At 36.9% G+C, this 22,556-nt stretch overlaps 1 protein-coding gene across 7 annotated transcripts in view; it reads left to right on the plus strand.

Moving 5' to 3' along the window:
• Positions 1 to 17,719, plus strand: part of ADCK1 (aarF domain containing kinase 1) — a 132,828-nt gene extending 115,109 nt beyond the window's left edge. For all 7 annotated transcript variants that reach the window (XM_058162453.1, XM_058162455.1, XM_058162454.1 and 4 more), the window contains 4 exons: positions 10,763 to 10,912; positions 11,493 to 11,690; positions 12,793 to 12,986; positions 15,907 to 17,719. In XM_058162453.1, coding sequence (XP_058018436.1) covers positions 10,763 to 10,912; positions 11,493 to 11,690; positions 12,793 to 12,986; positions 15,907 to 16,075 — 711 coding nt within the window. In that variant the 3' untranslated portion in view covers positions 16,076 to 17,719. The remainder of the gene's footprint in view (positions 1 to 10,762; positions 10,913 to 11,492; positions 11,691 to 12,792; positions 12,987 to 15,906) is intronic.
• Positions 17,720 to 22,556: the final 4,837 nt, after the last annotated feature.

A 22,556-nucleotide genomic window follows, 5' to 3' on the forward strand; every position in this document is an offset into this window, starting at 1 on the left:
AAAATTGAGAATCCCCAGAATTTAGGACCTTAAGAGTTAATGAAATTTGGGGAATAATGACACAAAGGCTTACCTAAGGTTTGCATTATTGGAAAGAATTAAAACATACATTCAGAATATTAACTTGCAACAGAGTTAATCTTTTAAGTACAATGCTGTAATTGTATTCATTCACAGAAACTACTAATTCTAATCATTATCACATAGATATTGAAAGCAATAGTGTGGTTTAACTCTCCTTATGCAAATTGTCCATGGGATAGTGAGAAGCAGTCATAGAAGAAGTCTAAATTAGGCTGTGACATTGCAAAATCAACTGAGTATATTAAAGTAGATTGTCATTTTGTGTTTCCTGATTGGCTATACTATTGATGTAATTATTCTCAGGAAGATGCCAGAAAAAATTGGCAGGTAAAAAAATAAGAACCTGAAGGGAGGGAGGGACTGAAAATTGTATAATTGGTTGTAAAAACTATTTCAGTACTATATCCCTGTGACTCAATTTTTGGCTTATAACATGAAATATGCAACTCCTCATAGTTCTACATACAAATTTGAGGTTCAGATACCATTTCTACTATATGCCCCGCACCTTTACCCTAATTAGAAATTAAGAGATGTCACACTTTGTTCCAGATGCAGTCATATTTCATAGCTTGATACGTTTCTTGATTATAGGGTGCACGTGGCTGGCTATTTGTGGATTAAAGTATATGTGATTTTTCAGGGAAGAGGCTTAGTTTTATATGCAAAAAATAGGGCAAATTGAGCCTGTCAGACTTGCCCTCCAAGTCAGTGAATTCTGATTGAATTAGTGCTGCCTGCTTTTTCCCCTGTGCACTATTGATGAGCGTCAAAATGCCATTTGGCTGACTAGCTATCAGAGTGCTCCAGCATAAAATCAATTGTACTTAATCTGTCTGTCTCTGAAGCCGCTATGCTCCCTTCCCATCATCTTTTTATGCTGTGGCAGAGGTCACTCAACTTCATTTATATATATTCCAGCCTAAATTCAGAAGAGAAGTCAAGTTACACATTCACTATCTATTAAAAGCCTACATCTGTATATTTTTCCTTCTTTCCACTAGAAGGAATTATTTGCAAAGGTAAGTAAGCACTCCCAAATTACACGAATCCACTAACTGGCAATAAGATAAAGGGGAATTGACATGCAAAATAATTGCTTCACTGCTTCCCTATGCCTTTATTGCTTGCATGGATGTTTGTGTTTTGAGTCTCAGTATTTGGGATCACAGCAGCCACTTGTGTCAGGGAGCAGGTTTAGTATCAACCTCTATGTTGTCCTTGCCTAATTATTTTCTTTTATCCCTTATAAGTGGTGGTTGTTCATTGCTATGCAGCTCTTAGGTCACTGTGATAGAACTGATTTAAAAAGAATTCTTCAGACTGGATTCTTTGTACCATTTTTCTGAGATGGTAGTTTTCATATCAGAGGACAGCGTTTTGTATGAACACATATGTTGTTAGACTGGCGTGAACCTTTCTTCTGTGCTAAGGGGTTGTTGGAATTGTAGTCAGACACCCGGATCACAATAAATTTCTGTCTCTATTCTGAACTTTTAATAAGATGTTTCATATCTTCCTTGTATAAATTTTAGATTTGTACGTATATCTTGGAATCGGAACACTGAACAATTTTATTAATAATAATAAATATTATTTTCATTATTAAAAATGAGGGTTAGTGCATGTTTATATCATAATTGTTTTTCTTAGAACTAGCATTTCATTTAAGACTTTAGACTGGAATATGCAGCATTTGTATTTTAAGTTTACTTTGTAATAGGTCTTCAGTGTGGCTTGTACAATTAGACTCTAGAGCTGATTAACAAATGCTGTAAATTAATAAAGGTTAACTTAATGTATGCTAAGAAATTTTTTTACAGTCTTGCTAGTAGAAAATAGGAAGTTGCTTTTTATCAAGTCAAAGCATTGATCTTTCTATCCAGGCAGCACAATCTGCTGGGATTGGCAATAATTTTTCCTCCGCCACATTGAGATTAATTTTGTATTCTCAGAGTTCTGAGGATTAAAATGGGAATTTGTGTACTAGTGTTGAGCTATGGAATCCTAGGCCATTCTGGACACTGAAGTCCAACATATCTGGAACAGATCCAGTCAGAGAAAGAAAACATGACACGTCACTGTGAACCGATGGCTATAACCATACTACTATTCTTCAGAAAAGTTTTGTTACATTTAATCAGGAGAGATGGAAACAGATCTCTGTTATACCGTATACTCTTTGTTTTTTTCAAGCAATAGATGCTTGAAAAGAATCAAGAAGAGGGCCGTGAAAATATTTGCAGATCCCTCGCATCCTGGACATAAACTGTTTCAACTCCTACCCTCAAAACGACGCTATAGAGCACTGCACACCAGAACAACTAGACACAAGAACAGTTTTTTCCCGAAGGCCATCACTCTGCTAAACAAATAATTCCCTCAACACTGTCAGACTATTTACTGAATCTGCACTACTATTAATCGTTTCATAGTTCCCATCACCAATCTCTTTCCACTTATGACTGTATGACTATAACTTGTTGCTGGCAATCCTTATGATTTATATTGATATATTGATCATCAATTGTGTTGTAAATGTTGTACCTTGATGAACGTATCTTTTCTTTTATGTACACTGAGAGCATATGCACCAAGACAAATTCCTTGTGTGTCCAATCACACTTGGCCAATAAAATTCTATTCTATTCTATTCTATTCTATTCTATTCTATTCTATTCTATTCTATTCTATTCTATTCTATTCTATTCTATTCTAAAAGCAATCTTTCTCCTATAAATGAAAAGGATCCTTGAGGTGAAAGCTCCCTTCAAACCAGGTTACTGACATTTATTTTATCCATCTGTAGCAGGATTATCATTAAAGCTGCCCCAGAAGCACATTAATCTGTTTGGATCCGTCCAAGTGCTGGACTGTAATAGCATTTAATCAGAGAAGCTTTTGATTTCTAAAGACAAGTGCAAACATTAAAATACCTGACTGTGGAACAGTTTCTTGGTCATGTGTGTGAGCGCAGGCGAGAATGAAAATTAGCTGGGAGACTAAGAAAAAGGGAAAGACTGAATGTAGAAAATGAAGTAAAGGAAAAAGGCGGCCAAGGATATGAGGAACTGAGATATTTCAGGAAAGGAACTGTCTGTAGTCAAATATTTTAGAAACCAATGTTGGAACTAAAAGTTAAAATTTTCTTTGGATTGAGTTAGACTCCATGTTTTCTTGACATCAATATGGGAATGATTTACCATTAACTTATTTGTTGCCACTTGCTATGATTATCTATGATTTATGTAATAAAATCATAAGGTAGCTAGATTTTCTTTTCTCCAGATTTGGGGTGAGATTGGGGGAATGTCAGGTCAATATTTTAAGTGCTTAAGCTGCTAAGAAATTGCTGATCCTTAACATACAATACAGAAATGTTTCCATTTCTTGCAACTTGACAGTTTTTACCTTTTTCCAAAGAGTGGAACTATTGGCAATGTTTTTAACCATGATAAGGAGGGAAATGGCAGAGTCAACTATTACCAACAAGTTTACTTGTTGGCCTAAAGCTAGTTTTATAGTTAACAGAAGACGTTTGTGCAAAAGATCTAGATTTCTAAGATAATTTTCTGAAGAGATACTGCCTGTAGCAAATTCAGTTTTCTATGCCACACTTTCGGCAACTCCCAAACTCCCAGTGAGGGTCAAACAATATGATTTTAAAGCAATATTTTTTAAAATAATAACATCAGTCAGGATTGGAACTTTGTTTTTAGGTGAGAAGTGGTAAGCTTTTGTGTCTTTTTTCTGTGTCCCTTTTTTCAACCCCACTCCAAATTGAGAATATGGAGAGAAAGCCAGTGATTTCTAGCTATTTTTCTGGTACCAGTAACAGATCCCAGTTATATAATATAATATAATATAACAACAGAGTTGGAAGGGACCTTGGAGGCCTTCTAGTCCAACCCCCTGCCCTGGCAGGAAACCCTACACCATCTCAGTCAGATGGTTATCCAACATTTTCTTAAAAATTTCCAGTATTGGAGCATTCACAACTTCTGCAGGCAAGTCGTTCCACTTATTAATTGTTCTAACTGTCAGGAAATTTCTCCTTAGTTCTAAGTTGCTTCTTTCTTTGATCAGTTTCCACCCATTGGTTCTTGTTCTACCCTCAGGTGCTTTGGAGAACAGCCCGACTCCCTCTTTGTGGCAACCCCTGAGTTATTGGAACACAGCTATCATGTCTCCTCTAGTCCTTCTTTTTATTAAACTAGACATACCCAGTTCCTGCAATCATTCTTCATATGTTTTAGCCTCCAGTCCCCTAATCATCTTTGTTGCTCTTCTCTGCACTCTTTCTAGAGTCTCAACATCTTTTTTACATCGTGGCGACCAAAACTGGATGCAATATTCCAAGTGTGGCCTTTCCAAGGCATTATAAAGTGGCACTAACACTTCACGTGATCTTGATTCTATCCCTCTGTTTATGCAGCCCAGAACTGTGTTGGCTTTTTTGGCAGCTGCTGCACACTGCTGGCACTGTTCTTATATATATAGATAAGAACAAGAGGCAAAGGTTAAGGATTCTGACCCCTTAACCATGAACCTTGTCTAAATTGGGCTCCTCCTGCTGATCATTTACATAAAAAGTATCCAGTCCATTTTCCATTGTTTAACTTAAGCTGATTATTTGGGTGCCATTGAATCAAATTTGATGATAACTATATAAGCAACTGCTCATTATTTTGACTTGTTTCTGGTAATAATACACATCTCTTTCAAGAATATTCCTATGACATATTTGAATGTGGCCCCACTTTGCTTGATTGGTATTCTTGCATACATGGTACTTTTGATAACTATCATCACATTCATAGGTTGTAGGCCTCTCATATTATTTTCTTTGGGCTTTCACAGACCATTATTTTAACGATTTTGATCTTGTCAGTGAACCATCTTCATCTTCATGAATTTATCAGCCTTAGCTATTGCCTTCCTTTATGTATCTGTAATCTGGAGCTCAGAAAAACAGACTTATTTACCATTTTCACTTCTTTGCCATCAATTGTAAATCGTAAGCCCATGGTTTGACACCACCAATATTTGTCAAAATTATGTTCTTAATATAATTCTAGTTCATTGTAAAGATTCCTTAGAAAAGTAATTAAGGGGTTTGGTTTGCTCTTTATCCAGAATATATTTCATACTTTGACATGATCTACGTAGTCAAATGCTTTGCCATTGCCAGTAAAGCAAATAATTCAGACTTTAATATATTGTGCATTTTGTTTTGTGTCAGCCATCATATATGTGGCCAATGTGGCCAGCCAAATTATTGTTGTTAGATATGTGCAGCAAGAAGTCCACTCTGGATCTTGCTTATCTGATTTGATTACCAAAATTTCTAGTTTATTTTGTATATAACCTCATTATCTGTTTCCATTGATAGTAGCTGTGCTCATTTAGATTTTGTTGTATATGTTTTGTACTTTAGAAAAATATTCAATATTACTGATTAGGACAGCTCCAGTGCCCATGAGTTAAATTCCATTTGGGTGCCAGAACCTACAATTTTCTGCTGCCATCAGTTAGCTTCTACAATCCTAGAAATAATTTTGTATATTTTGTGCTGGATTCAGGGTTATTCATGCTAAGCAACAATCATTATACCAATAGTAAAAAAAAACACCCTGAATTTGCGCAGCCATATGTGATCTGCATTTATAACTATACTCTTTTCCCTTGCCTGCCTGTGTAATGACTATGAACTGGGCATGTCAATTCTTCAGAGCAATGTTTTCAAGCATGTTTGTTTTCTCTATAAATAAATAGTCACCTACCCTTTGTTCTGTCTTTCTTAAAATCTCAAAGCAGCCCTCCAAATATGAATGGAGTTTTAATTTTATCTATTATTAATATTTTTTTATTTTTAAAATTTATTGCCCATTTTACCACAGGGTAGCTCTGAATAGCTGGGTAAGATTCTTGTTAGATTTGAAGGAATTTTTATCCATTGGCCTTTAGAAAGCCACACCTGGAATTGAGGAAAAATGATCTGACACTCCCATTAATACAGCATATTCTTCATTATCAGAAATCATTTAAAGTATGCTTCCTCCACTCAACTAGTAATGATAAATCTCTTTTTCAGCATTCCATGAGACGAAATTTGGCAGGTGACATAGGGCACAGTCATGTGACATGGAGTTGTGCAATTTTAATGACATAATTATATTGAAAGATAACCTTCCTCAGATTCAGTGACTACAGGTTTCCAGTAGTCTTGCTAGAGGATAGTAGGAAACCCTATGTACAGTATTTACTTCTGTCTTCAGGCACACCAGGTACCAGGTAGTAATAGTGGGAGAAAACTATTACCTTTATGTATTCTTTGTCAGTTTCCAGGGATAATCTGGTTGGCCATTCTCTGTAACTGGATTGTCTAGTTCCTGGGTTTACTCTACAAAGTTCTCTTTATGTAATTTATGGGAGAACGTAAAAGACCACTTCGATTCAAATTTAAGTATCTTATGTGTATCAGTAAGAAATAAGATGGAAAAACCATTAGCTGTATGTTGTGTCTCATCAAAAGAATAAGATGTTATTTTTCCAGAAAGTCTTTCTCCTTGATATCCTAATTTTTGTTTATATTTTATTTGGAGTAGCATATATAAATGCTATTATCCCCTGCAATCTGAAATATTACATTTCACTTAGCTATTTCAGAAAATGTCCAGTTCATTTTACTTAAAGTGTTGACCACAGCAAACATTCTGCTGCTTTGAATTTAGAAATTGATTTTTTCCCTCTGTCAGTGTCCATCAAATTTGTGGGCAATTATTAGCTGTAAAGTATCATATGGTCTCAGGCAAAATTTTTTGCAAATGCACAACAAATCTACGTAATGTTGCACCAACCCCTCCCCTGAAACCCTATTGGACTGTAACTTTCCTAAAGAGTAAGCTCTCAGTTTTTACTAGAGTAACTTTTCTATAAAATTCTATAATATTAATACTGGGTGTAGCCCAGTTGTGATGTGGAGCAAGCTGACATGTTCAGTCACCTACATCCTTCACTGCCTTTGCTAATTTCCCACCAGTGTGACTTAGGTGCCTGCATCCAGTGGGTTTTTTTTTTTAAATCAGCATGTTTACTAATCCAATTAACCTTCAATTAAGGTTTTAAAATCCACACTGTTCTTTTGGCCTGAGGAGGTAATATCAAGCCCTAAGAAATGAGCTACAACATGACCTTTACTTTTAATGAGATCAATAGAAGTTAGTGTCGCCATCCCTTAAAATAATTGGCAAATATTATGGCTGAATTAGAGCCAACGGTTAGCATGTTTTCTAAATTGGAATAGACAGGAATAAACAGATATGTTGGATCCCATCTTGTACCACTTGCTCCATGGTCAGCAGGGAGATGAAATCATTACAACATTGATTTGATTCCAGAGATAATAACATGAAATACCTCCAGGTCAAAACTGAACATATCTCTATATTTCACATCAGGGGTAAAATCTAAAAATTTTCCCTACTGGTTTTGTGGGCGTGGCTTAATTGGTGGGCATGGCTTTAATTCTCAAGTAAGTTTGTCCATTTCTGCACATTCAAAAATTTTCCGGATTACTGCACAGTCTGTTGGTATAGTGGACATTTTCCAGCTTGTGCAAGTACGATTATTGCTGCTGTGGTTATGTGAATAATCAAATATTTAATCCTTTTAGGGTAATTTCCTTTAATAATCCCCAGAAGAAACAGTTCAGGTTTTAGTTCTGTATTACAGTGTGTGATTTCTTTTAGCCATTTTTGTATTTTAATCCAAAAATTTTTGACTTCTGGGCAAAGCCACCATACATGGAAGTAGGTACCTTGTACTTGTTTGCATTTCCAGCAATTAGGTTTTAGATTGGGGTACATTTTGTGAGTCTTGTTGTGGCTAAATGCCACCGATAGAACATTTTATACTGGTTTTCTTTATATGCGGCAGATTTTATTAATGTATAGTTTTTCTCCTAATTTTTTTCCCAATCTTCTAATTCAATGTTGTGCCCAATATTTGTAGCCCATGCTATAATTGATCCCTTTACAATTTCTTTTTCTAAATCAAAATTTAATAAATAATTATATATTTTAGATAATAATTTCTCTTCTGAACCTGTTAATAATTTATCTAATTGTGTTAATTTTGGTTCAATTCCAAATTTATCTTAGTTGACTTTAAATATTCACTAAAAGAATAGCTTATTTAATTGGCTTCATTCGCACAATATACAATATTTCAGTTATTAATCTATTTTATGGGTTTATACAATGAGCAACAATATAACGCTATAGTCTGGGTTCATATCACACATTATAGCTATAGCAATAGCACTTGGACTTTTATACCACTTCATAGTGCTTTACTGAAGTGGGCCCCAACTGCTGTATTAGCAAAGTGTTTCCTGTCCCACCCTGAAGATGCTGACCAAGAGATCCATATCCTGTTTTCTTATCTGCACGTATCTGCTGCAACTGCCTTGTATTTTTCCAGTTACTCAAATACGGATGTATAGAATCTAACCATATATGGCATTATATCTGCCCAGGAAATGTATGTGATGGTAAGGGTATAAATACATCTTACGATACACCCTTCGGGGTTCAGACCCTTTGCATTGTTTTGCTTGCTGAACCTGCGCAATGAACCTTTCCTTCCCTGAAGAGCTGGCTCGAGTCTCATCTTTCTACAACATTACAGCCCTCTTAAAATGGTTTACAAAGTCAGCATATTGCCCCCAACAATCTGGGTCCACATTTTACCGACCTTGGAAGGATGGAAGGCTGAATCAATGTTGAGCCGGTGAGAATTGAATCGCTGGCAGTTGGCAGAATTAGCCTGAAATGCTGCATTCTGACCATTGCACCACCATGGCTCAATGTATTTAGCTAGTTTGTTTGCTGTTTCATGTAAATACTGAAATAGTGATAATTTTATATTATGATAACATATCTTTCATTGTTATAAACTTAGGAATGTTGATATGAGGTAACAGGTACAAACACCTAAGAAGTTTCACAATCATATAGCAGGTGTGGTAAACAACTATATATGTGCTCAAAACAGTTGCAATATTTGAAGAAAGGTTGAAATCAAGTATGTAGTAGTCCTGATATCCCATTTTGATCATTGCTCTAGAATCGTTGAGTTATGGTAAATTTAACAAAGTCATTAACTAATTGTGTGGATGATGCATAAGCCATAACTGTGGTAGAAAATGAGTGATTTCCAACCTCATGTGCCCAATGGAAAGATATGGTAAATTTTGAAATGATACAGAATAAAATAAATAATACTCTATTGTCAATGTGTTAGCATTTGTACAAATTCATATGTTACACTCTTTTTCCTTACAAAACCTGGGGTGAGACAGTAGGTGGGATGGATTGCTCAGAGATAATTCTCATTATATCCTGATAGAATAGAATAGATTTTTTTATTGGTCATTGATTGGACACACAAGGAATTTGTCTTGGTGCATATGCTCTCAGTGTACAAAAAAGAAAAGATACGTTCATCAACAATCATCAATGATCATATTGTAGATTCCTTGGTAGAAGCTCTGCTAATTAAACTGCATATATGAAGAAATTATGTTTGTAGTGGAGTAGAATTAGAAAATATTTTAAAAATCAGGTTCTCAATTTATTTTTCCATTGCTTTATACTTACTGCACAGTTTTTTCTTTCATTTCAGTATATGTGAAATTCAGGTTTCTTTACTTCATGCTGATTGGCCAATTGGTCCAGAAAATTAAATGTTAGATCTGCCATTTCCTAATTAAATGAGCATTCATCCTTTCATTAGTACACTGTAATATTTTGACATGCATCCTTTTTTTTTAACCAATTGGATTCTGTTCATGCTTGAAGGCGAACTCAGAAGAAATAAATGTAGTCAAGTACATTTGAGTCATATTTTACTGGAAAATAACATTTTCCAGTCTTCTGGCAGGCACAGATTTACAGTTCATTTCAGATAACACTTTACCCATAGGCTCTCACTCAGATTCACAACTGTATGTAGATGATCATGCAACAGTATATCAGAGCAAGAACAACGTACTACTTTCCTCAATGAGGTATTCTTTTACAATTATATTTTTCATCTTCGCTGATAATTCTCTCATTTGTAGTTATTCATGTGCACACACAAACAAGCATTCTCTCCTTACTAAATAAGGAGATTCATATGAATATTGCTTGTCTACACTCTGGGCACCAAGATTTGTGAATAGTTTTGACGAACATGTTTACACTTTCTCCCTGGTATTTTTTTATTTTATTTATTTTGTCACACAGTATATATAAGTATAAGCATGAAATAACTATACAATATATAAGCATATATATAAGTATGAGTATGTAATAACTGTATTAATTGGATATAACGAAAGGAAACAATAGGACAGGAACAGTAGGCACGCTTGTGCTCTTATGCTTACAGACCTCTTAGGAATGGGGTGAGGTCAATAGTAGACAGTTTTCGGTTGAAGCTTTGGGGATTTTGGGAAGAGATCACAGAGTCAGGTAGTATATTCCAAGCATTAACAACTCTGTTACTGAAGTCATATTTTCTGCAATCAAGATTGGAGCGGTTAACTTAAATCTATTGTTTGCTCGTGTATTGTTGCAATTGAAGTGTATTGTTGCTGGTTGGGGCCCTGCATCTCCTTCTCTCTCCTTAGATCTCTCGCAACTTGGGAAAGATATACAGTGAAATGATCTTTGTGAATGGCTTTGTGCATTGTGACCCACATCCTGGCAATGTCTTGGTGAGGAAGTGTCCAACTACAGGCAACTCACACATTATACTTCTGGACCATGGACTCTATCAGGTATGTATCTGGCTTGTCAAACAGATGGAGATATAATGAAGGCTGGTTTTGTCATTAAGCAGCAACATTTGACCACCTATGGGGAGGAATCTTTTTTACTATGGCAGCAAACAGCACCTATTTCCATGAGGTGCCATTTCTACCTACAGGAGACAGATATTGTAGTAACGCCAAGAACAGCTGAGCCAAAAAGTAACTAACCAGCCTATTGGAGAGAGGAGCTGGACTAAGTTGGCAAACAGAGCTCTATACTGCATAAGAAAGAAAGCAGTGTTAATATTTCACCTGGAGTTTGAAGCCAAATTTAGAATGTAAGAGATGTTCTTGACTGAGAGGTTTGTTGTTTGGGAGCTACCCACAGAGTTTGATATAAGGTTGGCATATATATAAATGTTTTAAATAAATACATTTTTAAATAAATAGGAGATGCCACACATGCTTACCTAATGTTCCAGAATTTAAGTCAACTGTCCGTGGTGGTATGAAACAATTGTCCCAGGCCATTTAATTCTTTCAAGAACTATCGGTACTTGAGTCCACATACTGTTTAACAATACTTTGGGCCATTATTTTTCTTAAGGTCCTGACAGACAGCTTCCGCTTGGATTACTGCCGACTTTGGCAAGCCCTGATCAAGGCAGACATGAAGCAGATAAAAAAATATAGCCAGCGCCTTGGAGCAGGGGATCTGTACCCCCTATTTGCTTGCATGCTTACTGCACGTTCCTGGGAATCGGTCAACAAAGGCATTGATCGTTTGCCTGTCACAAGTAACGAGGTACATTTTCTTGGGATAATGGCTAAAAAAAGGTGACACACAAAAATGCCATGCTGAAGATTCACAGCTATCTCAGATAGAATAAGCCTGGCGGCTTACACTACACGGAATCTGCTCTTTTCTAATTGGCCAACAGCAGTTTCAGACTGAAAATCAGCCATTCTCAAAACTGGACTTGGGGTTTTCTGCATAAAATGCATACTACTTTTCACTGAGTTACCAGTGTAAACCTGCTCTTGTGCTATATTTTTAATAAAGTATAATATATAGTGTAGTAATTTAATATTTAATACAGTCTTGTGCTGTATATTTAATGTAATATTTTCATGTAGTACATAAATGCTTTTAAAATATTTTTGCTTTAATATAATATTTTAATGAGTGAAAGCAAATATTTGTGTCCCAGGGTAATGTTACAGGATCCAGTCTGAGTTGGTCACTGGGACCAGAAGTTTAGTCCTTCGATCATTCAGATTCATGCTGGAGCCCATCCTCAGGGAACTTCTCTCTAGCAGAGAGTGTGCTTCGGGCTATTCCGTGTGTGGTATTTATACGGTGTCTGATTGTGTATGGCTTTTTAGTTGTTGATTAGGGTATTGATTGCTGACTAAAATAATATTTTAATGTAGGTATTTAAGGTATCAGGCTTGGACCAAGGAAATTGGAGTCTAAATCTCAACTCAGCCCTAAAGCTCATTGCATGACATTGGACCAGTTGCTTATTTTGAGCAAAGCTTCCCTCAGGAGATTGCCTTGTACAGATAAAATTAAGGGAGACCTCCTATATAAGCTGCTCACTAAAATCAAATATTTTAGTGAGCAGCTATATTAAATAAATATTTTAGTGAGCAGCTATATTAAATAAATAAATGCCATCGGAACTATCATATGGGAAACTCTAAAGTTCTTTTTTTAAATCAAAACATGTGCTTTGTGTAATCAGAAAGTTTTCAGATTTTGCATTTCCGTTTGAAAAGACCTTTGCTGCTCTAGGAAATATCCCTGCCTACTACTTTGGAAATCTTGATCATAATAGACAGTTCTTAGAATGTGAATGTCTTCCTTCCTGGATTCCCCTATATTTCTAATCTGATTATTCTAGGATGTAGAAATCCGGACCAATGCTGCTACTTACTTACCTCAGATCACTAAGCTTCTCAGCAATGTTCCTCGTCAGATGCTGCTGCTGCTGAAGACCAACGATTTGCTAAGGGGGATTGAATCGGCCCTGCAGACACGGGCTAATGCCAGCTCCTTCTTCAACATGTCTCGCTGCTGCATACGAGCTGTTGCTACGTAAGTCCCCATTCCCATAAGCAGCATTCTTTTTTTTTTCCTTTTTACAGAAAAAATCCATAAGGGATTTCTTGTCATTGATAAATGTAGATATTGTCTTTTTCTCTAATCAAACAAGTTGTTAGCCATTTTAGCAAGTTCCATTAGCTTCATCAACCATTCCTCCATTATCAAATCTTTCCATCTTTGTGCATGTAATAATCAAAGTTATCATATACAAAAACAATCTTCTGTGGATCTTTTCTAACTGTTTACCCATCAGTCCCCCATAAGTAGAAATCTGAACTGTTAATTGACTTTGTGATTCCTGTTTGCAATGACTTTGAAATGCAGAAGCTACAAAAGTCAGCTCGGTGCATTTTTCCTTGCAATAGACAATAGTAGCCATAAAAATATTTATTCATTTTAGGCAAATGTGTTCAAAGAGATATTTTGCTATATGAGTGGACATTTATGAAGTACTTCTCCAAATCATTAAAGTAGCTACTCCCAGCTGTCTAAACAAACATGTAGCTATTTCACTTCCATTTTTCCCAATTGAAACAAAATGGACATGCCATGCATATGAAAACAGCTGGGACCAGCTTACAAAATGGTGGTGTGAGTTTGGAAAACAGTACAGCTGCTTCAATGATTCCAATGGTTAATTTGTATATCTTTCATATTGTTGTGAAAAGCCTCTTTCAAAGTATTTGTCCATTTGTGATATTTATTATCTGCTGTTGTCTTGAAACAGTGTAAGGAAATTCAATTAAAGTGGAGAAAATTGCTTACCGGGTTGTAGACATAGCATACCATTCATCACTTGCGGCGAATACAAAATGGGGCTTGAGGGTGTTTGGTTCTTTCTGTGGAGATATTTCTGTTTTACCTGTCATCTTCATCAGTCTTGACTTCTCTCCTTTTCAGTCTTACCTGTTCTCTCCATACTCACCTTCAAAGTAGTTCTGAAGAGTCTGTTCTTCCTCTCATGGGTTTTTCTAGACAAGATTAAATAGTTTCTTTTCTTTCTTTTTTTAATTTTTTAAAAAAGTTTTTTTTATTTATAGTAGAATTAAAACATTGGACATGGTGCGACTTTTCTGGTTTGAACATTTCCATCAAGTTTTACCTTACAAGAAATACAGTTCATTTTCGCTATGTTAATATATACACTCTATCACAATTCAAACACATAGATTCTTTTGTCTGTGAAAATTACAATACCAATACCATTCCTATTTGTCACAGAATGATAACATGAAAACTTTTAAATTTTCGACTTATTAATAATCCTTTGTCCCGACATTCCTCCTCCTCTCCAACCAGGAGTGGGTTCCAAAATATTTTACTACTGGTTCTGTGGGTGTGGCTTATTTGGTGGGCATGGCTTGGTGGTCATGTGACTGAGTGGGCATGGCCAACTTGAAGTCACTCAGGGCATAGTGGGGCGGCACCTTGCTGTGAGTGAGGTTGGCCACGGCCACTCAGTCACATGATCAATGCTGCAGAGACAGGGCGATTTCTCCTGGGGGACAGCCAGAGCTTCACCGCCTCTTTTCCTCAGAGGAGCTGCCTCCAAGTCCTTGTGAAGGGACACACACACCCCAAAAAAAAACCACAACACAACAGACTCACACACAATGTAAAAGCAGCTTCACTTCACCCAAAATGGCCCCTGCAACAGCAGGAACCTCACACAGCCACAAAAAGCTCAAAAACCAACTTTCACACTTTACATACACACAACACAACTGACTCTCTCTCTCTCACACACACACACACAAAATGCCACATGCAGCTTTGTGACATTTTGTGTGTTTGTATAGTTAGAGTGAAACACACCAAAGCTCAGAAAGCTGCACAAATATTTTATTTTATTATTTTATTTATATTTTTTAGATCAGGGGTCTCCAACCTTAGTAACTTTAAGGTTTGTGGACTTCAACTCCCAGAGTTTCTCAGCCAGCCAAGCAGGCAGATTGAGTTGCTCAATCTGGATGGATTGGATTGAAGGCAGGCAGATTCAGTTGCTAGCTGATGCAACTAATTGCAGAAGCCGAAGGAAAGCAAGCCCGAAAGGAGCAGTAATTAGGTTAGTGAGGAGGGGGGATTGGGTGGGCCAGAGGAAAAAAAGATTTTAAAAGGCTCCTCTGACGATCCCAGCTGAAGTTGCCTAATTGCAGCCCAGAAGCTCTTAACTCAGTTGGGATTGCCAGAGGAGCCTTTTAAAACCCTTTGTTTTAACAACCTCTTCAGCTAGAATAGAATAGAATAGAATTTTTTATTGGCCAAATGTGATTGGACACACAAGGAATTTGCCTTAGTGCATATGCTATCAGTGTACATAAAAGAAAAGATACATTCATCAAGGTACAATACTTACAACACTTAATGATGATCATATGGTACATACACTTAATGTTAATCATAGGGTACAAAGGGTTCTGATGATCCCTGCTCAGCCCCGCGATCATCAGAGGCTTTTTTTTAACTTTTAAAAGCCTTTTTTGGCTGAAGAAAAGATGCTTTTAAAAGTATTTTCTTCTTTTCCTTTGTATTGTTATTGATGTCTTTGTTTCACTCATTCTTCCTATAAAACATGGAGTAATTGGAGAACTTAATGCAACGGTAGATGAAGGGACACACTTTGAGTACTATGAGAGGGTTCTCCAACCTTAGCAACTTTGCAACTTGTGGGCTTCAACTCCCAGCTATGCTATCTGAGGAATTCTGGGAGTTGAAGTCCACAAATTGTAAAGTTGCTAAGATTGGAGATCCCTGCCATATGATAAGAGCCATTGTGAAGATTAGTACACATTATATATATTGTACTCACTGAAATTACAAAATAGTTTGTATTTTAGAAATTGTTCCTCTCTGGGCATGTTATTGTTACTTTATAAGGCAGTTAATGCATTTCTTTTTGTGTTTTGTTCAGGTATCAAAGGAGCAAGAGTAACTCGCTATTCAGAAAGGCCCAGATATCCCTTTCTGAGGCCTTGAGCTTGTGGCAGATCAACCTATATGAACTATTTCTATGGCTGAAAGTGTCCCAGCTGGGAAACTGGGTTCTTGCTTTCTTGAAGTGGATGCACTGTTCTAAGTAGCAGAAGAATGGGTATTGGTGAAACTGGCCTTGATTTCGTCTTGCCTTTCCCATTAGTAGCATTCATTTCTTATTTATTTTTCCTGTAGTGTTTTTGGTGTTTTTTCATGTATACTGTACATGGTGCTATAGATTCATTGTATTTTGCAGGAAATGGAAATAGGAAATACTAAATGGCAGCTAGAACTAAAAGAAGCCAGAAACTTGCATTTCCAAATATAGTACAGGGGAAGTCATAGGCCTCCAGGTAAAATCCAAATGATCCAAATTAGTTTTTATAGGGCCATTTTTAAAAAAAAAGGGCAATTAAATTATGAAACACAACTTTAAAATCTGCAACGAATAGTGAGCTTTTAGTAGTACTTTATGGTCATCTTCTCCAAGTTTTACTTTACTTTTTATAGTCTATGTTTTAGACTATAACTATAGTTGGCCATTAGTCAAATATTAGCTGAAGTTCAAACCATGTTGAAGGTATCAAGTTGGGTAAGGCTGTCCTTTGGGTTCCTTGAGCTGTTGTATTACATGATAGCCGTATTACTATATTCTCATCTCTCCTGAAAGGTGCAAAAATAAAATGGAAATCATATGGACAAGGAACTAGAGCCAGGATTATTGAATTGATATTTGTTTTGGGAAGGAAAGCCTAGCGTTGAAGATCTATTTTCATAACTGACTTTTAGATTGTGAGTTTGGGTCATTTTTTTATACTCTTTTTGTCATAATCACAGAAATGTGAGCCTAGTTTGAAATGTAGAGAATGAAGGCTATGTTAATTACCAACTTATTGTTTCAAGAATTCATTTCCAAGTCAAATATTCATTATGTATATATTTGTAGGAGAAATATTCACTCTTTTCTTAATAAGTAATATCCCTCTTCCCCAAATAATTCCATTCATTTTATTTTCCCTATGGAGAAATAAATAAATAAATGTAAAAACATAGTAAATATGACATAAAATGTAACATGGGCTTATTTTTATTATTATTGAGCTTATTATCTCAAAAATCTCTGTATAACGGGGCTTACACTAATGTATTATGTCAAGGCTGGGATATCATAAATTGTTAGCAAAGTTTCAACTTTTATAAAAGTGATATGGGAACGTAAGAATTATTTTATTATAGGGAATAGTGGCCTTTTTCCTGTATTAATAAGAATGCATCCATTTAATTAATTATTTTCAACCAACTAATGTAAATAAAACTTTATATATAGAAATCTATGTTTAATTATTTTGCTGTATGTGACAGGTCGCTTCTTGTTACATTTTTAAAAAATGTACAGTAGGTTCTTGGTGAAATCTTCCATACAATCAGAAGTAGTGATGTATCAAATACTAAAATCGTACAAGTCATGACTAAATTTTAATCGCTATTTCTTTGGATATAAATATTAGGCATAGTTATATTTGATTGTAATGTCAGCATTTTATTTGATAAACCATGGGCGCATTAGTTAACAGATTAACTACCAGTTACCTTTCTAGTTTTCAAAAATGTGAAACAAAATATGTTAAAATTTAATTGGTGCATTCATTGGATCCTGCCTCACTCAGTTCCAGAATAAAATATCTGATTCATAACTGCTGGAATGTGGTATTTGTTATTTACTCAATAATGCCAATTTCAATAAAATCCTTCAAAACATTAATCCTTTGTTCCATCGTGTACATTGCCAAGTATCTCTCCTGTTTATTTGTTCATTGTACAAACGAAAGGTATACAGGGACAGCCCCAGGCTCAGCTTGATCTTATTGTTTTGCCGAACAACAGCGTGCAGTCACAGTTATTATTTATTTTCTTTCTGTCCTCATAAGTATAATACAACAGCATATCACTTATACAAGGCTTAGGAGGCTGCTTTGCACAAGGTCAGACTATTTGCTTCTATGTTTGCTCTCACCAGTTCTCCAGGGTCTCCAGCTGAGACCTTTCCTGTTCCTTATGACCTGATCCCTTTATGCGCCCTGTGCTTATGAAGCGTCCACCAGCTTTGAAGTAAGTGCTGCAAAAAGCTGATAGACATCATGAGCAGGTCAAAAATAAGACCCTCCATTACTGCAGCAATGGACTTCCTGTTCGGAATGGGACAACTCGCCTCAGCCAATTCATGGCAGCCAATTCACCATTGGCCAACATGCCATGGGACAACTCGCCATAGTCAACTTGCCGCGGGACAACTCGCCCTGTGGTGGGATTCAAATTTTTAACAACCGGTTCTGTGGGTGTGCCTTATTTTGGGGCGTGGCTTGGTGGTCACATGACTCATTTCACAACTGCTTTTCTTCACCACGGTTACAAGATAGGGTGCAAAATGTAACATAGGGACTACCCAGAGGGCTAAAAAAAGTGATTTCTGACAGGTCCTCACACTTTTGACCGGTTCTCACACTTATGACCGGTCATCATTTATGCCTGTTGCAGCATTCTTAACAACCGTGTCACTCACTTCACAACTGCAGTGCTTCATGTGACCGGGTAGGCGTGGCCATGTGGTCATGTGACATCGCTTCTTTTCCCTAATGATAGTTTGCTGCAACAGTCATAGTTGTGAAAAATGGTCATAAGTTACTTTTTTCAGTGCCATTGTAATTGTTGTAAATCAAGGATTACTTGTACAAAAATATAAAAAGCTCCATTGCTTGCAAAAAGGTGCCCTAAATATCAATCATTAGATTAGAAATACCTGCAAACTGGAGTTACAAATCAGGCAGGGTGCCAGAGCACTTTAAAGACTTAAAATAGTTAAAATGCAATGATAACTATCAGCAGCCAACTCTTGCTCATAAAGTGAATCCCTTTAGCAGAGAGGTCATTTAAACTCTGCAGAATGAAACAAAGGAGCAAACAGAGTATCTGTTGCTTGTTAAACCAATTACCAGAACAAATAGACACAGAAATAAGTCAGATTTCCAAAGCTGCTTCTTTTCAGGAACAGAGATTAACTTTTTTCTTCCAAACAAAGCTGAATAGGGAAAATTATCTCATCACTAAACACAGGATTAAACATCACCAAGCACAGAATTAAACTTCACCAAAAACCAGTTTTAGACCAAAAGTCAGAAAGGGTATGTAAACTCACGTTTGAATGTCAATATTTCTAGCTAGCCAATAAGCCTTGCTCAATGTCACTCATCTTGGTTCTTTTGTCATTAAAAGCTTCTGCTTCGTTATTCGATTATTTCTTCCAAGTGCTGATCATTGCATCCTGGCTGGAAGAACTCCAACGGGGGAGTATTTCCTCCCAACAGCGGTATAAAAAGCTTAAAACAACCCTTCCCCTTTAAGAAAGTCAAGAAAAAACAACACTGAAAATCTCCGGAACCGGAAGCGACAGTAAGTCTAGGCATACTGCCAAGAATGTAATAAGGGTTAATGGAGAGGCAGTTTCTGTAAGCAGGGCAACAAAGATTAGGCTAGGAAACAACACCAGAAAGTTGTAATTCCTTATAGCAGGAACTCCCAGCAAAGCTGGCTGAGGAATTCGTGGAGTTGAAGTCCACAGGTCTCAAAGTTGCCAAGGTTGGAGACCCCTGCCTTATAGGATTAACCCTGTAAAGTGGAAAAAAACAAAAGGAGATTTCTTCTAACAACCAGTTCTCCGAACTGCTTAACTACTTAACAACCAGATCTACTGAACCGGTTCGAACCGGTAGAATCCCACCACTGAACTCACCATAGGAAAATTTAACAATTCAATTTATTTAAAATAAATAAAAAAATATTTTAATTTTTGTCATTCACGTCTTATTTTTGTCCCTTCTTTTGCATCCTTTCTTTTAATTATCTATTCCACCATTTCTTTGATATTAGCGTAACTCCTGCCCTGCAGCAATTTGTCCTGTGGCGAGTTGACCGCGGCGAGTTCTCCCATTGTGTTAGAATCAGCGCTTCTAAACTGGCCCAGCAGACATTCATGTCCACAGATGAACTGCACAACAGTGTGTCTTCTTCAAACCTGAAGGATTATCATGTATACCAGGCTTGATCCAGAGAAATTTTGAATGCAAGACCATACTTCACCCTAGAATATGACCTCATATTTCTAACTATTACCTAGCTTTTAGTGAAAGTTATCTGTATGTTAAATGTTGAAGTTCCATTGAAGGAAATCGGAGAATGGAATATTGTAGGGAAAACTAGGAGAGCTAAATGGGCAGAAGAGAACATATCCTTAAAATGATCTGTTGATTCCCAACAAGTAGTAAAATGGTCAACCATTGCTCATTTCTCCTAAGGGAGATATTTCCTCAACATTTATTTCATGTCAGGAAGATTTTTTTGAACTAGAATTTCTCTATCAACTGTTTTGTATGCATATGACTGTATGGAAATAAGTGTAATTTTGATCATTAATCTCTCATTTTCTATTTTTCAGTTACGTATTTAAAAAGTGATTGATTCTCTAAGTTTGATCCACTTCAGGTTTTGAGTCAGACTAGTCAAAATTAACTTTTTTCTATTCCATGTCTTCAAATAATTTCTTTGTGTTTGCAAGGGATTTCTTTCCAGGTATCTCTCATTTGCACAAGCCTTTGAATTCCAAGGTTAAAATTCAAGGGAATATTTTATTTAGATTGTGTCTCTTTTAACTCCCTCTCCTGGTCAAAGAACATTATGTCAACTGATGTCAAAAATAAGCATGACTTGCAAGTCTTGTTTGAAGCATATTTCTGATGACAGTGCAGTTTAAAAAAAAATTAAGCCATTCAAATTTTCATCAAAAGTAATTTTTAAGAGAGCTTTTGGAACATTTCTTAATAGTATTTTCCAACTGTAACTAAGCTGTAAAATAATCACACAGTCGACCTTTGCTTATTTATGCCTCCTTTTCCTTTTTATTCCCTAAATCTGCCTCACATTGTAAATCTCAGAGACAGTTTTATCAGAACTTTTCTCACCTTGTGTACAGAAAGAGTCTCAGTGAAACTCTTCCTTAATTATGCCAGGTATGAGCTGAGTGGGAGAATTGCTTTGACAGATTTTGAAGACTAAAATCAAGCCCTGTGAGGCAACAAGAAACAAGATCCACTTGCATTTTTGAAAAGGTTTTTATTGCTAGTAGGGCAGTATAACAGAATCTTGAAAGCACTTCTTCCACTCAATTTATAATTAGCATAATTAAGACAAAATTGCTCTTTTTCTCATATTTCCCTCCCTCCTTTGGACTGGGCCATCTCTTTGGCAACAGTGTTATTCCTTCCTTTGTTTTCTTAGGGTCTGTTAGGCTTCACCACAGGTAGCAATGCAAGCATTGCCACTTTCTATCTGCATCTGATCCCAAACTCCAGCCTCAGGCTGCTGTTTCATGACTCTGAGAAAGGCAGCAAGACCATGTGGAACTCTTTGGTAGGCTGCCTGGTGACTCTAGTCTTTCAGGTATTTTCAGAACTTGCAAGATGTGATGGATTCTATGGCTTGGATTTTCAGGAGTGTATTCCAAAGGATTAAGAGACAGCTCAGTTCAGATGGTTTGTGTGAGAGAAAGAGGGTCAAGACAGCTCCAGTAGCTCTTTGAGTATAGATAGTGTAGATCAGGGGTCCTCAAACTTTTTAAATGGGGGCCAATTCACGGTTCCTCAGACTGTTGGGTGCCTGGGCTGGCTGGCTAGGTGTGGCTACGTGGTCATGTGGGTGGGCAGGCATGGCTAGGTGATCATGTGATTAGGTGGGCATGGCCAATTTAGCAGTCCATTAAATAATACACACAAATTAAACTTTAATTTGTTTTGTTCCTGGGGGTGTTTTATTTGCTTTTGTCTGCATGTTGCTCTTTGGGTTGACTTTTCTTTTACTATATCATTTTTTGTTTAGGAGTCTAGTGGTCCACTTCAGGAAACTCAGTTTTACAGCAATTCTTCTAATCCCCAAGGAGCTTGCAATCAACAAGTCTCCCTCCCTCTCTCTCTCTCTTGTCACTCTCATTTTCCCTCCCTCTCTCTCCCTCTCTCTCTGCTTTTCTCTCTCTCCCTCTCTCTGTGTATCTCTTGTCTCTCTTCCCCTTCCACTGTCTCCCTCTCTCTCTGCCTCTGCCTCTGCCTCTCTCTTTCTCTTTCTCTGACTATCTTCTGGAGCTGGGGAAGGTCAAAAATGGGGTGTATGGACCAGTGGTGAGTTTCAAAATATTTTACTACTGATTCTCTGGGTGTGGCTTGGCGGATGTGGCATGGCTTGGTGGGCGTGCCTTGGTGGGCATAGCAGGGGAATGATACTGTAAAATTTCCATTTCCACCCCATTCCAGGGGAACGTTACTGCAAAATCCTCATTTCCTCCCGATTAGCTGGGCCTTGGAAGGCAGAGAATAGATGGGAGCAGGGCCAGTCAGAATTTTTACTACCGGTTCTCCGAACTATTCAAAATTTCTGCTACCGGTTCTCCAGAACTGGTCAGAAGCTGCTGAAACCCACCTCTGGTACGGATGCCCTGGGAGGCCTCCATGTGCCCAGTTTTTGGCTGGCAGAGTGCTTCTGGAGGTG

Source organism: Ahaetulla prasina, chromosome 1 (genome assembly GCF_028640845.1).
Source record: "Ahaetulla prasina isolate Xishuangbanna chromosome 1, ASM2864084v1, whole genome shotgun sequence".
NCBI lineage: Eukaryota > Metazoa > Chordata > Lepidosauria > Squamata > Colubridae > Ahaetulla > Ahaetulla prasina.